The sequence below is a fragment of the Protobothrops mucrosquamatus genome, unplaced genomic scaffold (genome assembly GCF_001527695.2).
Source record: "Protobothrops mucrosquamatus isolate PMUCROS unplaced genomic scaffold, P.Mucros_1.0 scaffold5766, whole genome shotgun sequence".
NCBI classification, from domain to species: Eukaryota; Metazoa; Chordata; class Lepidosauria; order Squamata; family Viperidae; genus Protobothrops; species Protobothrops mucrosquamatus.
The window spans coordinates 27,536-42,549 of record NW_015391614.1 but is presented as its reverse complement, the minus strand read 5'-3'; the positions used below and the strand labels follow the sequence as shown (position 1 = coordinate 42,549).

The following is a 15,014-nucleotide window of genomic DNA, read 5'->3' as shown; positions in this document are numbered from 1 at the left end:
TTCAAGTTCCTTGTTATACCTTTTGTCCCAACATGAAAGAGGAGAAAGGGATAATCTGTGGCTTGATTATTTTGGGAAGCCTCTCTGTCACATCTTTTATTTTTGCATATTGGAGACAATATACCTACCTTGGTAGATTGTCTGGTCTACAAATGGCTGATTCTATTCCTCTGGAGAAATGAGCCACCTATCACCAACACACACCTTTTTTCCTGTCACTGGAATATTTGAATGAAATCTCTTCTCCGGATGTCTGCATGTTTTCTTCCAGGGGGAGCATATGAAATCGATTGCTCCACTCCTGCAGGGCTACACTGGACAGTCTTCTTGATTATTTTTTTTTGTCAGGTGAGTGACATGCTGCCATCTACCTACCTAGTCTAAGGGGTTCATTTTTCCTGGTAGTTGTTTGTTCCTTTCTGTATTCAATTTGGACATGGACTTCTGCTTTTACTGGGCGTTCTTCATTTTCTTGGTTGAGTCTCAAGAGTAGCTAGGCTTGCCTTTAGACCCTTCATTTTTTTCTTCCAGTATTCTAATTAATTTACATTTGGTGCAGGTATTTTGGGTCCTCTATGGGTATGAATACATATATAGTACATTGTTGCAGTCTATTAAAAACCAAGATTAAAAACATATGGACAGTAAAATGTTTAATTTAGTGTCTTTTAAAAAATATTTCTGTTTTTCTATCATTTTATTCATTGCATTATGAAGACCATTAATAGATTGCACAGTGTATAGATGTGGAATCCTTGTTCTTACCAGCCCTCTTCGTGTATCTATGGAATCAAACAGGATTGGAAGGGACCTTAGAGATCTTCTATTAGTTCAATGGCCCACCCAGTGATGGAGCACCCACAACTCCAACACACAGGCTAGTGTGAAAACAGCAAGCACTTCCTTTATTTCCCTCCCTCCCAGGGTCTGCAGGGCAGAGTTGCCAATAAACAACCCCCTTGATACAGCTGAAAATAGAGAGAAGTCAAGAAGAAGAAGGAAAAAAAAAAACCCAAATCCCCAAACTACTGGAGGAATCAACCTCCAGTGACTGAAAGTATAGAGACATAGTGAGGAAAAGAACTACTTCAAAAGGAGCAAGATTGCCACCTGATGGCCATTAAATGTGACAACAGAGAACAAAAAGAAATCCCAGGGAGAGATAAGAAAAAGAGCATGATTTGTAAGAAATCATCGTATACTAGATAGCAATAGAGAACTATGGTGTAAAGTGTAGATAGGGTTCCTCAAAGTGGTCAGTATTAACTCCCATTGGGACTTATTATTTGAAGCCCTATTATTTAAAGTAGTATTTATTACATTATTTGAATTATTTGAGAACATAGAGAACATAGAACATATAATAACAGAGTTGGAAGGGACCTTGGAGGTCATCTAGTCCAACCCCCTGCTCAGGCAGGAAACCCTATACCCAGGGCTTTTTTTCTCGGAGAAAAGGTGGCGGAACTCAAACCTGGCCACGCCCTCATCAAACCCTAGGACCGCCCCTTTAGAGAACAGGAATGCAAGTAAAATTTGGGAGGGGCTATTTCCGGTGTGGGAGGGGCTATTTCCGGTGCGGCCGGCCCGGAANGACAGAGCCCAGTGTTCAAGTCTGTGAAGATCCTTCTGTATCGTGAGCCTATCTTCTGGAATGTTAGCTATTCCTGCCAGCTTGGTGTCATCAGCAAATTTGATGAGTTCTCCTTCTAAATATGAGTACAGTATTCCATACAATCATAGACCTTAATAAAGCAGGATTCCAGTTCACAGAATTAAGTTTACAGTATGTATATTGCAGCAAATATGACAGTAGATTTCCGCAGATATCCAAGTGAAATATATGGCAGTTAGACAGGTATCTTCTAACAGTTTCTAAATCTTGTGCATTGAAACAAACACTGAACAGGGCTTCAAAGTTAGACATATTTAAAATATTTAAACAATTAAAGTGTGGCTTTATAATCTCTCTCTCTCTCTCTCTCTCTCTCTCTCTCTCTCTCTCTCTCTCTCTCTCTCTCTCTCTCTCTCTCTAGCATGGATCAATCAGAAAGACTAGGGCTGAACTTAGCACAATTTAATATCATTTCCAATAAAAAGTTTTGAAATTTGTTTCAGTGAAAAGATATTTATAAACAGTGCAAAGGTAGTCCTCGACTTACAACAGTTCATTTAATGACTGTTCAAAGTTACAACAGCACTGAAAAAAGTGAGTTATGACCGTTTTTTACACCTACAACTGTTACAGCATCCCCATGGGCATGAGATCAAATTTCAAATGCTTGGCAACTGACTCATACTTATGACGTTTGCAGTGTCCCAGGGTCATTTGATCACCGTTTGTGACCTTCTGACAACCTAAGTCAATGGGGAAGCCAGATTCACTTAACAACCATGTTGCTAACTTAACAACTGCAGTGATTCACTTAACTGTGGCAAGAAAGCTTATAAAATGGGACAAAATTAACTTAAAAACTGTCTCGCTTAGCAACAAAAATTTTGGGCTCAGTTGTGATAGTAAGTCAAGGACTATCTGTATTAATAAGTGAATTGATGGTTTCAGACTCAAATTAACGGATTTAATAAGTTAGGATTTCAATAGTTCTACTGTATGCTTGGATCCAACTCTTTATTAGTTAGCCTAGTTTCCAAGGTTATCTGTTAAAATGAGCCAATGTTTTATGGAACTCAAACAGAAACTGAACTTGCTAAGTTCTTGTCACAGCAGCTATCATTACTAACTTGTCCTCTATTACTTCTGAAACATTTGTGAACAGCTTTAAAAGAAACTGATAATATTATGGCTGATTGATAACTTATCACTGATTTTCTTTGCTATTTTCTTAGCAAAATTTTGATAATCACTCAACTTCTTTTGTTTTTTTTATTATTCTAATAAAAAAATTGCCCTTCTATCCTACACAGAAAAACAAATGTAGATTTTAGATATGAATAATAATATATAGGTAAACAAAAGTAAACAAAAAACCAGCAGAGGACAGCTATTGGGAATATAAAGCTAGGGATACAACAGTAATAACTCTGCACCTAATTTCTGGATTGTATTGATGAAGAGATCATGAAGTGGATGGTTCTGTCACTAATGTATCTTCACCTATCAGAGGAAGTGGAGGGTGTGTTTGTGTGTGTTTCAGTCAATTATGGCAAGACTAAGGATCTATCAAGGTTGGCTAACTAACGCCATAAATTGCCAAAATTACATGGAAAAGTCATAATCTTATCTTTTAACATCAAAATTAAAGCTTAAGGCTTTGTGAATGTACTTCTTCTGTTGTACACAGTTTTTACATTAGTAATTTTCAGTGCCAACCTAGAGGTGAACAAAAAGGATATAAGAATAATGCAGAAAGGATAAGAAATATATGCTTTCAGCTGATCCTGAAGGCTTTTTTTTTGTATCCTGTGCAAAAGAAAGGGAGATCCCTCCAGGACCCCCTGAAAGAAAAAAGGGATGCTGAAGGAAGGAATGAAGAAGGAAGGAGGACCGTTTGAAGAAAATATGAAGAGAAAAGACATGTTGGAATAATTCCTGAAGAGATAAATAGTTCATCCTGCTCTGAAATCCTACTGAATCTGAACAGGCAGTTCTTATTAAATAATAACAAATTATTTGTATGTGAATATTAAAAATACAAATTCATAACCTTTAAAAAAATATGATTTCTGTGATTCAGGAAATAAATGAATTGTTAATTAGCTGCTAAACTCAACAAATATAAGGTATAATTTAACATCTCATTCATGAGGTAACATTTTCCAAGCTGCCAGTGTTCTGATGTGTTAAACAACAGTTCCCATCTTCCTAATCTGCTACTGGTTGCTAGTTTTCAAAAAAATGAATAACCATTGCATGCATTCAGAGATTAATGTCACTGGAACATCTTTCCTGTTTTTATTATAGCGGTGATCCCCCCCATGTCACTCCAATTGAAATATTGTTTCTGTCTCTGATATTATATGAATAGTCAGATTGACGGATTGAAAACGGAGGATATCAAAGATAGGTTTAACTTCCATATTACAATTTGTTCTATAAAAAATGATGTGTTCCTGGATATTTTTCGCATGAATTGAATTATTTTTCCAGTAGATCTTTTTGAACAACAGCTATTGTAGAACTCAGAGAGAGGCCATGCTCATAAAGAAAGGTGGTGAGAGAATAATTTCCCCAGAATATTAAAAATGGAAACCATATAATTATATAAATAAACTAACTTAATAAATCTTCCCTGAATCTTCCCTTCCAGAGCTGGTTTTCTATTTATATGTTTTTGTAGCCACAAAACTTTTAAAACTTTAGCATATTTATTTCGTAAAGAAAATCAACCCTTGCTGTTCTTTAGAAGGACAGGTACTGAAGCTGAAGGTCAAATACTTTGGCCACTTAATGAGAATTGAAATCTTATCGGAAAAGACACTGATGTTGGGAAAGATTTAAGCAGTGGTGGGATTCAGCCAGTTTGCACCAGTTTGGCAGAACCGGTAGCTAATTTTTTGTTGCCCAGGCCCAGAATGAACTTCCGAAAGCGACATCCGCATCGAGAACCGATTGTTCACATATTTGAATCCCACCACTGGATTTAAGACAAAAGGAGAAGGGGACAGCAAAGGATGAGTTGGTTAGACTATGTCATCGGCACAATGAACATGAATTTGGGCAAATTCCAGGAGATAGTGGAAGGGGGGGGCTGGCGTGCTATGGTCCATGGAGTTGCGAAGAATCAGGCATGACTTGCCAATTGAACAACAACAAAAGTAAATAACATTTGTACTTTTGTTCCCCCCCCCGAGAAATCATTCAAATAATTCTATCATTCATATCCAAATTCTTTTGTATATCCAGTAAGAAGGAGTTATACAAATTCATTTTCGGGTTCAATACTTACACATATTATTTAGGAAATAAATCATCCATCTATTCCATTTGTATATCCATATCTTTCTCCATATTATTGCTTACGATGGTTAATCCCTCTTCAAAGTAATTTCAAAATTATCCATTGCAGCTTGTCCTTGATTTATAAATTGATTACTTACAACAGAATTTGTCCATTTTATCAAGAGGTTTGTCTATTTTTTTCCAAAAAGATAGGCCAAAAAAGCACAATAACTCCTGTTATGGAATTCTGCCCCATTTTTTTCTTATCATAAAATGTGAAAAGCAAACACCAGTTTTTGTGAGAAAATTTCCCTAATTATATTAAAGCTATAACTCCAAATCAGTCTGGACCCTTAATCCATAGTTATTTATTTATCTTATTGTATTCATTAGATTTTATCATGGTTTTATTACTTTATTAGCTTTTAATTTTTAATTAACTTTTTGAAATCCATATCCTGGGTACTCTTTTGCTGTATAATCCAAAAACTCATATATTCCAAAAGTTCTTAAAATCAAATTTTTACCATCTTCCTCTAAGGGCTACAGGGACTCCTCAAAGGAATACAGGAAAATCTTGCTGACCTGAAGGGGCTTTGTCTCTCCAACAAAACAACAATAATTAAAAAAAGAAATCCAAAAAGTGATTAGGAAATAAGACTCAGTAGAACTCAATGCCCATAGAAGGCTGTGCTGCAGGGATGAGTTTGGTAGCATCCGAACTTCCAACTGCTCATAAGCCACTCACAGAGTGACAATTTCTGTGGTCTACTCAAGAAAAGTGGCTGTCTGGAATTGTGAATAATCTCAACAATCCCTTGGGAGAGATTTCCCTGAACTGGATCCTGCATCCAGGAGTGATTTCTTTACAAATACAGTACAATCTGATAAATCAGTGGAATGTCAGCTCGTCATGGTGCTCACCGGAAGTCATTGTGTAGAATACTAATCTATAATTATTAAATAAAAATGTGGAAATCTGAAATAGTAGTTCAGTTTATGTTTCTCACAGATAAATGAAATGTGAAAAATGTTTTCATAAAATATATGAAGGACTAGCAGAAAATGTGAGTTGGAAACATCTCTGGCAGATTGCTCCACTTGAGAATTTGGGATTCTTTTACTTTCACAACTGGGAATGGAAGGATGAATTGACACAGTCAGGTTCTGGAATATCAAATTTCATGTAGGACAGAACCACCATGTTTTCCAAGGTTCAACAAAACTTTAGTAAGCATAAATTGAATAAAAAGTAACCTTGTCTAACCTTACAAAGATACTAGAGCAACTGGGATTATTCATTCATTTTCTATTAGTTCTTAAAACGATGGAGCAGCTTCCAAGGAAACTGATTATAGTTTTCCATATTGATATGTTATCATATATTATCTTTGCTAGCAGGTAAGGCTTTGTGAAGCCAATTTCTGTTAGTTTTTTATTTAACATCAAGGGCAAAAATTCAGTTGAAACTAATTCAAACAGAATTCCTATTATCCATAAGAAAACAAAATATGTTGGTATTGGCTTGTTATAATAAGATTAAACAGAGAGATAGGGGGCACAAGAACAAAGAGATTAAATAGCAGCGAACAGTTGCCTTGGATATAAAAGTGGAGTGAGAGCAGCCTAGTTGTTGGCAAAATTTTGGGATTTCCTGAGATAATCCCCCACGATGCCAAGTATCATGAAGTCGTTGATCCTGGCATTACTTTGTATCCACCTGTCAAAAGGTGTACATAGGTGAGTATCTCAGCTAAGCTCATATATTAAATGAATATAGCATTGAAACAATCTAGAGCACATCACTTTTAGCCAAAAAATAATGGCAAAATTACATTTTTATTGTTCCATGGCAAGCTTTAGCATTCCTGCTTCTTCGCTTAATCTTCTGTTTGTGTCGTATTTGTTCGGTGGGATATTATTGTTTCTAGTAACAAAATATTAAAAAATATGCAGATTGTTGTGATAGGTAAGGACATTCTGACTATCTTTCTTGGTATGTAGAATCATTCTGAAGAAAGGAAAATCCATTCGTGAAAATATGAGAGAGAATGGAGTGTTGGAAGAATTTTTAGAAAAATACCATATTGATCCTGGATTAAAATATCAGTTCAATAAATTTGGTGTTACATATGAACCAATGACCAATTATTTGGACGTGAGTATTTAAACCACAGAAATCTGTGTTTTTTTTTTTTCCTGCTCCTTCATCTGACTTTGTAACTCTAGCATTTTAGTTTATTATTGGTACATTGTGATAGCTCTTCTCAGAATCAAATAGGATATTATTTATGTATAATGAAGTATCAATTATTTCATCTTTTCTTTCTCCTATGAGTAACTGTAAATTGTCTGCCGATGCCTGAGCATAGGAAAGAACACAATCCATTTATTTATTTCAGTCAATTTTTGGTGCTACCTGATTATTCAGCAACATATTTTGCAGCTTATTAATTTTTGCTGATTATTCTTTCTGATTATTATTCAGCAAAAAATAGTTCTCTGTATTTTATTAGTGTCACGTGATTGGATCACTATGTTCTGACAATAATACCCAGATATGTCCATCTTATTAAAGAGCAACTTAATGTAATATGTATTTGGGACTTTTTTTTTTACTATGACCAGTGAGCTTTCTGGGTTAGGGCTGCAATTTCTCTTTATTGATTTACTCTGATTAAATAAAAGACAAGGCGAGCAGTCCATGCATAACTTACTCCCAAAAGTGACATAGTCTACAACTGGAATTATAAATCCATTTACTTCTGAATAAGTCACACTGGATCCAAATACTATATTTGATAGTAACAAGAAGTCTTGATCTTAAAGCATCATACAGTCCAGTATATACTCTTCAATGAACACTAAACCAAAGTTTGGTTTATTTGTTCATTTCATACCCAACACCACTAAAAAGACAAATAATCCTTCAGATTTTTAAATGTTTTTTTCTCCTTTTCATGGAGAATGGGCAAGGTGAGAATAGAAAATAACTGTTTTTGTGAATGAATAGAAATCTAGTTTCTGTATAGGGCTGCCAAGATTTGCGCTTCAAAAATCTGGAGACTGTGAGATGGCAGCAAACAGTGCACTGTGCCTCTTTGCTGCCATTTTGTAGTCACCTGAATGTTTGTAGCCCCAGAAGAGGTTCCTGTAGTCATAGAGATACTTCTGAGGTCCCACTAGACGGCAACATTTCAGGGAAGGGACTGGAGAGTGTTTCCCCTATTTAATCTCTAGGACGGGCATGTACTGTCAGGGAGAGGTAGGCCCCTACTTATTTAGCTATTCCGAAGTTTTTGTGAAACCTGCCTCATAAATATTTTTATTTGACAGTCTTATTACTTTGGAAAAATAAGCATTGGGACTCCACCACAAGATTTTCTTGTTCTTTTGGACACCGGCTCTGGTTATCTGTGGGTACCTTCTACATATTGTACATCAAACGCCTGTGGTGAGTAATCCGCTCCTTTGCTGAATGTTTTGAATGTCTGCTTCTAGAGAAAACATTTATTTTTGTCAAAACCAAATACATCTCCCCTTATTTTAAACCATTCATACCTTGTCCATTGGCAAGGAACCTTTTTCTGAGTTGCAGACCCTAACTCAGTTTTCCAGTCAGTGATGGGATCACTGAAGGAAACAGCTGAAAGTCTGGACCCTTTTTTCATCATTTTAGGTCCTTTGAGGTGGTAAAGATAGGAATTAAACAGTTTCACCTGATTTTGCTCTTACCTCCACCCTTATTATTTTTTTTTACAAAATTGAAACTAGTTGGTGCCTACAGCACAATACTGGATTTCCTATTTGGTAACTGTATATTTCATTTGTCAAGGCAAAAATGACAATCAGTTTATGAAAATAAATTCAAAATTCTAAGTGTGTCACTGGTCCAAAATGACCCGAGTCATGTACAGCTCTATACATAATGGTTTTTCAATGGAAGCACACTTCCTAATACCTCAGGAGTTATTTTAAAATGTTGATAGTTACCAAGTTGTCCATAGTTTTGCTTTGATCTGGGTCCACAAAAGAGGACATCTTGACCTATACTAATAAGGATGTTTCTTATGCACGTCTTTATGAGTAGTGATTTAAGTACAGGTCTGTTGTGATTTAAGTATAGACAAAAAGATCTTTCACTACACATAGAGCAAAGCTCCTACTCTTTATTTTTTTCTTGTTTTGTTGCAGGAAACCATAATCTATTTAACCCAAAACAGTCATCTACTTATTACAGCTATAGTGACCAAACTTTTGTCCTGCGCTATGGATTTGGTGACTTGAGTGTAAAGCTAGGTTTTGATACTGTGCGGGTGAGTGGATTTTAACCATGTTGTTAATCGCTGATTCCTTAACTATGTTACACTGATTAATTCATTAGGATTAGCTCTTATTTATTTACATTTATATTTATAACTCTTTTAGGGGAGAAATGCATAAAATAAGCAATAAAATGATCATAAATCTAAAGAGAATAAACACAATGAAAGCCATTTGTCTGAAATGGTATAGGGTTTCCTGCCTGAGCAGGGGGTTGGACTAGATGACCTCCAAGGTCCCTTCCAACATTATTATTATTATTATTATTATTATTATTATTATTATTATTATTATTATTATTATTGTTGTTGTTGTTGTTGTTGTTATTATTATTATTATTATTATTATTATCATTATCATTATTATTAAGTAAATTGGTATCATAATAAAAGCCATAGAAACAGTGTTCTGATTTAGATAACATACTAATCTAACATTGAAGGTCCAACATCAGATTAATTTTTTAAATGGATGCAAGGAAGTCACTAACAAAGTTTCCAGTGAGAGGATGCTATTACAAAAAGTCTGGTCTTGCAGTACTCACCTGCTCTACTTTTTGTGTGTGTGTTACAATATCAATAAAATAAAATAATCTTGAAATCCTGTAAGGATGAATTATGGCAATCAGACATCTGCTACCATTGGTGGGCATAGCTGGCATATTTGCTAAAGATGATATAATTCATTTGGGACAATGGCTCTTAATGAGATTCTACCACATCTTTATCCTATAATTGGGGTAGCTCTCATCAGCAACTGCAGGGGAGTAAAAAAAAAAGGCAATATAACAGAACTACAGCAATATTTTGTATTTGTAATGAGCAACAAAAAGACAACATCTTGACTGTTTTATCGCTTCCCACAAACAATACCATTTTCACATATGGATAACTTCAACTTTTCAGCAAGCCACCACTGCCCTTTCTAGACATTTCCATGCTATTGCAAAGAAAGTGATATGGAAGTCACCAGAAATCAAACTTGTGTCAACTCTACAATGAATCTGGCTACAGCCTTTTTGCGCATTCTAGGTTGCCACAAAGATGGGAGGGGATGTGGAGGAATTCTGTAAGTTCACACAATTAAATGTCCTGTGGGAGCCAAGGTTATTTTTTCTGGTTAGATTGGGAGGGGGAGCAATTTGGTAGAAAGCTTGTGAAACTGTTCTATTGGGAAATGTAGCTGATTGCATAGCACTGGGTTGGGAAGTTTAACTTTGTAACAGTGTGACTCTTTGCCGGGAATTTCAGACTTGGTTTCACTTTTGAGCGTGCCAATACTATGTAACCAATAAACATGTTCTTTGAGGATGTTTCTAGCCCCAGAGGTCTGATTTGTTTGGTCTATCACAGGGGTAGGCAACCTTGGCTCTTTTATGACTCGTGGACTTCAACTCCCAGAATTCCTGAGTCAGCATTCCCACAGGAATTCTGGGAGTTGAAGTCCACTAGTCATAAAAGAGCCAAGGTTGCCTACCACTGGTCTATCAGAACCTTGACAGCTTGACTTGAACAAGACATTATGCTTACCATGTATCTTTATTGATTACCATTTTTCAATCTTGTCTCTCAGATCCAGAATATTGTAGTTCAAAAACAACAGTTTGGATTGAGTGTGGATGAAGCCAACTATCCCTTCTACTATAGCAACTTTGATGGCATTTTGGGTTTGACCAATCCTCCTCCAATTACCGAGAGATCATACACACTCTTGCACGAGATGATGAGTCAAAATCAGATTTCTGAACCCATTTTTAGCTTTTACTTCTCACGGTAAATTAACCGCATTATATTTGTGACATAGCATGTGAGAATAATTATGGTTTTCTTCCAGAATGAGTTACCTGGAATACAGCAATTTACTTTTATTTCATGGCTCAATCCCATCATCACAAATATAATCAAGTTCAAGCAATGAATGATATTGAAAGAGAGGGGAAACATCAGGATAAGAAAGAGATTTAAAATTATTTTTGAGTTAAATCATTGTTGGTTTAAAAACTTATGTTGTTAAGTGCAAGCAACCAGAACAGATCCAAGGTCAAGAGATTTGTTTATTGTTGATTCACTAGTTCAGAAGAATCTAACCAAATTGCCCACCTTCCCTTGGGAAAGCCTGATTTAACCCTAAATGTTTAACCTCATACACTTCCTCCCACCCACCCCCAAAGAGTCCAAGGTAGTGTATCTCTTAACGCCTATTCTATCCTCTTCCTTTCAGCTATTGATTCCACCACATATACTAAGGATTACTTTATTCACAGTATGTGTGTAAAAAGAAGATTTATACCCTCAGTTGGAATTGTGAAAAGTTCAATGTTTCATAGTCTTTAAAAACATGACTCTCAGTGGAGTCAGCAGTTGAATGAAGGATGTGTATGTCAATGGGGGAACCTGGGATGGGTGAATATTCAGAATTAATGGACAACAATCTGTACTCAGTTTACTTCATTGTTATTTTTAATTTTACTCAACAACTCTTTTTTTTAAATTTTCTGGCCACATTTCCTGGTGAAAATGATCCTAGGGTTGTTTATTCTATACAAAAAGTCCACAAGCGGATGAAAAGCTATAGCTAATATTCTTTCTTTTGCCCATTTTCTCATTCTCTTTTCAGTCAACCAACTTATCAATATGGAGGAGAACTGATATTGGGAGGCATTGACCCCCAGATGTACACTGGGGAAATTACCTGGGCCCCTATGACTGACCAGGGTTACTGGCAGATCGGTATAGAAGAGTAAGTGATATTCTTTCTTTCTGATTTATATCTTCCATTTTATTTGAATGAGCTGATAGAAGGATATTCTTTTTCCTATTGGTTAACTACATTAGACTTTTGGCAGAACTGATTAATCTAACATTTGTTTGCTACCTCTAAATATGTTTGTGGCAAGGAAAAAGAGACAGGCCTTCTTCTGCCTAGGATAGAAACTTGGAAAATAGATGGGCACTTCTAACCATCCACCCACCCACCCATCCAGCCAGCCAGCCTGGCAGCTAAATCCTCAATTGGCTAGAACTATATTGCATTATATCTTTCAAAAATCCTGGAGCACCGGAGAAGTACCTGAAGATTGGGAAAGGGCTGATGTGGTTCTCATCTTCAAGAAAGGAAAAAACACAGACCCAGCAAACTAAAGACCCATCACCCTTACATCAATACCTGGGAAGATCCTGGAAAAGATAATCAAATACCAGATCTGCAAACAACTACAATCAAACAAAGTTATAACTGGCAGCCAGTATGAGTTTATTAAAAACAGATCATGCCAAACTAATCTTATTTCATTATTTGATAAAGTGACTAAATTAGTAGACCAGCGAAACACTGTGGATATAGTATTTAGATTTCAGTAAGGCATTTGACAAAGTAGACGACAACCTGCTGCTTAGTAAGTTAGAAAAAGGTGGAATAGACAACATCATCATCAGATGGATCTGTAGCTGGCTGACAAACCATACTCAGCGAGTAATCCTCAATGGTACTACATCCGCATGGAGAGAAGTAAGCAGTGGGGTACCACAAGGCTCTGTCTTAGACCCTGTATTCTTCAAAATCTTCATAAATGACTTAGATGAGGGAATAGAAGGGGAACTCATCAAATTTGCAGATGACACTAAACTGGCAGGAATAGCCAACATCCCAGAAGACAAGCTCAGGATCCAAAAAGATCTTGACAAACTTGAACAATGGGCCATATCCAACAAAATGAATTTTAATGTGGAGAAAAGCAAAGTTTTACATTTAGGCAGGAAAAAAATCAAAGATATAAGTACAGATTAGGCAAGACCTGGCTCAGAACCAGTAACTGTAGGAGGAACCTTGGAGTCCTAGTGGACAATCACTTGACTATGAGCCAGCAGTGTGCAGCAGCAGCCAAAAAAGCTAATACATTCCTGGGTTGTATAAACAGAGGCATAGAATCAAGATTACGCAAAGTATTGGTACCGCTTTATAAAACCCTAGTAAAACCACACCTGGAATGCTGCAACCAATTTTGGTCACCATACTACAAAGAAGATTTGAGACTTTGGAAAAAAATCCGAGAAGAGCAACTAAGATGATCAAAGACTTGGAGACTAAAACATATGAAGAATGGCTACGGGACTTGGGTTTGGCTAGTCTAAAGAAAAGAAGAAACAGAGGTAACATGGTAGCAGTATTCCAGTATTTGAGGGACAGCCACAAAGAAGAGGGTATCAAACTATTTTCTAAAGCACCAGAGGGCAAGACAAGAAACAATGGTTGGAAACTGACCAAAGAGAGAAGCAACCTGGAATTAAGGAGAAACTTCCTAACAGAGAGGACAACTAACCAGTGGAAAAGCTTGCCTCCAGAAATCATGGGCGCTCCATCACTGGAGGTTTTTAAGAAGAGACTAGACAGTCACTTGTCTGAGATGGTATAGGTTCTCCTGCTTGAACAAGAGACTGGACTAGAAGACCTCCAAGGTCCCTTCCAGCTCTATTCTATTCAAATACAAATTATTATTCTATTCTATTCTATTCTATTCTATTCATCTGCCATCCTTGGGTGGAGTGCAGAACACTAAAAAAACTTAATGTAATTATAAAACGTGTAAGAATCAAGAAAGAAAACAGACCAAGGAGCAAGATGGAGTCAGCAGCAACAATAATAGAAACAAAATTCACAATGTCAAATCATCTTAATAAATTTAATTATGAAAAGAGCAGTATTATGGTAATGTTTTATTTCTAAGAATAATAAAATATTTTAAAACAACTTATTAAAAATGGCTTCATCATCGAAAAGAGTGAGATGTAATTTTCAGGTAAGTTTCTCATTAGGGAAATTTGAAACCTTAACTTCCATCACCACATTCAAAGCCCTAGAATTGAAAGCCACAAGTTTGAATTAAAAATAAATAAATAAAAAGTAAAGTAAAGGTTGTTTTAAATACAAATACAAATAAATAAATAAAAATGACCTTTCCATCAAGAAGAAGGAAGGCCTTATGAGTTTTAGTGTACATTTATGAAGAAAAGTTAATAAAAACCCATTAGCAGCACAATCCCAAGCATGTTTGGTCGAAAGAAAATGCTACTGAATTTAGCAAAGTACACCACTGAACAAATATATTAAATAACGTAATATACTGTGGAGTATGAAATCTATATAGAAGATACATTCTCTCACACATGAAGCTATCGAATATTTGAAGCTCATTCATTTTGCTTTTAAAAATGTTTTGCTAGTAATTGGCTTCCAAAATTTCTAGTAGAGATCTTTCCAAGGATCAGTTGGAATATTCTTGCCTGTTTGCTTCTGTAAATGCAGCAGAATGTTTAGTGGACATACTAATTGTAAAATATTGACCAATATTTATACACGGTCATAACTATGGTGCCAACATTTATAGTTACTCCTCCATGAAGTATGGCATCTGCATTTAAATGTCCCATTGATTCTTGAACAGCTTTCCTCAAATTGATGCTTTCCACATTTGTTAGATTTCAACCATCCTGAGCCATCATGGCCTTTGTGGGCTATCCGGTCAGTAAAGGCTGTATGTAGATTAAGAGTCCATAGGTTTTTATTTGTTTTACCAATTGTTGTCTGCTTTAGTTATTTGTAACTGTTTTGGTAATATTCTGTGTTCTTGTCTATAGATTTTCTATTGGCAACAAGGCCACTGGCTGGTGCAGTGAAGGCTGCCAGGGCATTGTGGACACGGGAACAATTTTTCTAACTATTCCACAACAATATTTAACGGATTTTGTTCAGACTGTAAATGCTGGTTCAGTAAGTAGAGGAAAGAATTTTGAAC

At 36.0% G+C, this 15,014-nt stretch overlaps 1 protein-coding gene across 1 annotated transcript; it reads left to right on the top strand.

Moving 5' to 3' along the window:
* Nucleotides 1–6,584: 6,584 nt before the first annotated feature.
* On the top strand, nucleotides 6,585–14,989 carry LOC107299949 (pepsin B-like; the record flags this gene model as incomplete). Its single annotated transcript, XM_015829293.1, has 7 exons — nucleotides 6,585–6,640; nucleotides 6,905–7,058; nucleotides 8,237–8,354; nucleotides 9,095–9,216; nucleotides 10,796–10,995; nucleotides 11,840–11,962; nucleotides 14,857–14,989. Coding segments are annotated over exons 1-7 (906 nt in total), but the record flags the coding sequence as incomplete, so codon positions are not given.
* Between the last annotated feature and the right edge of the window lie 25 nt (nucleotides 14,990–15,014).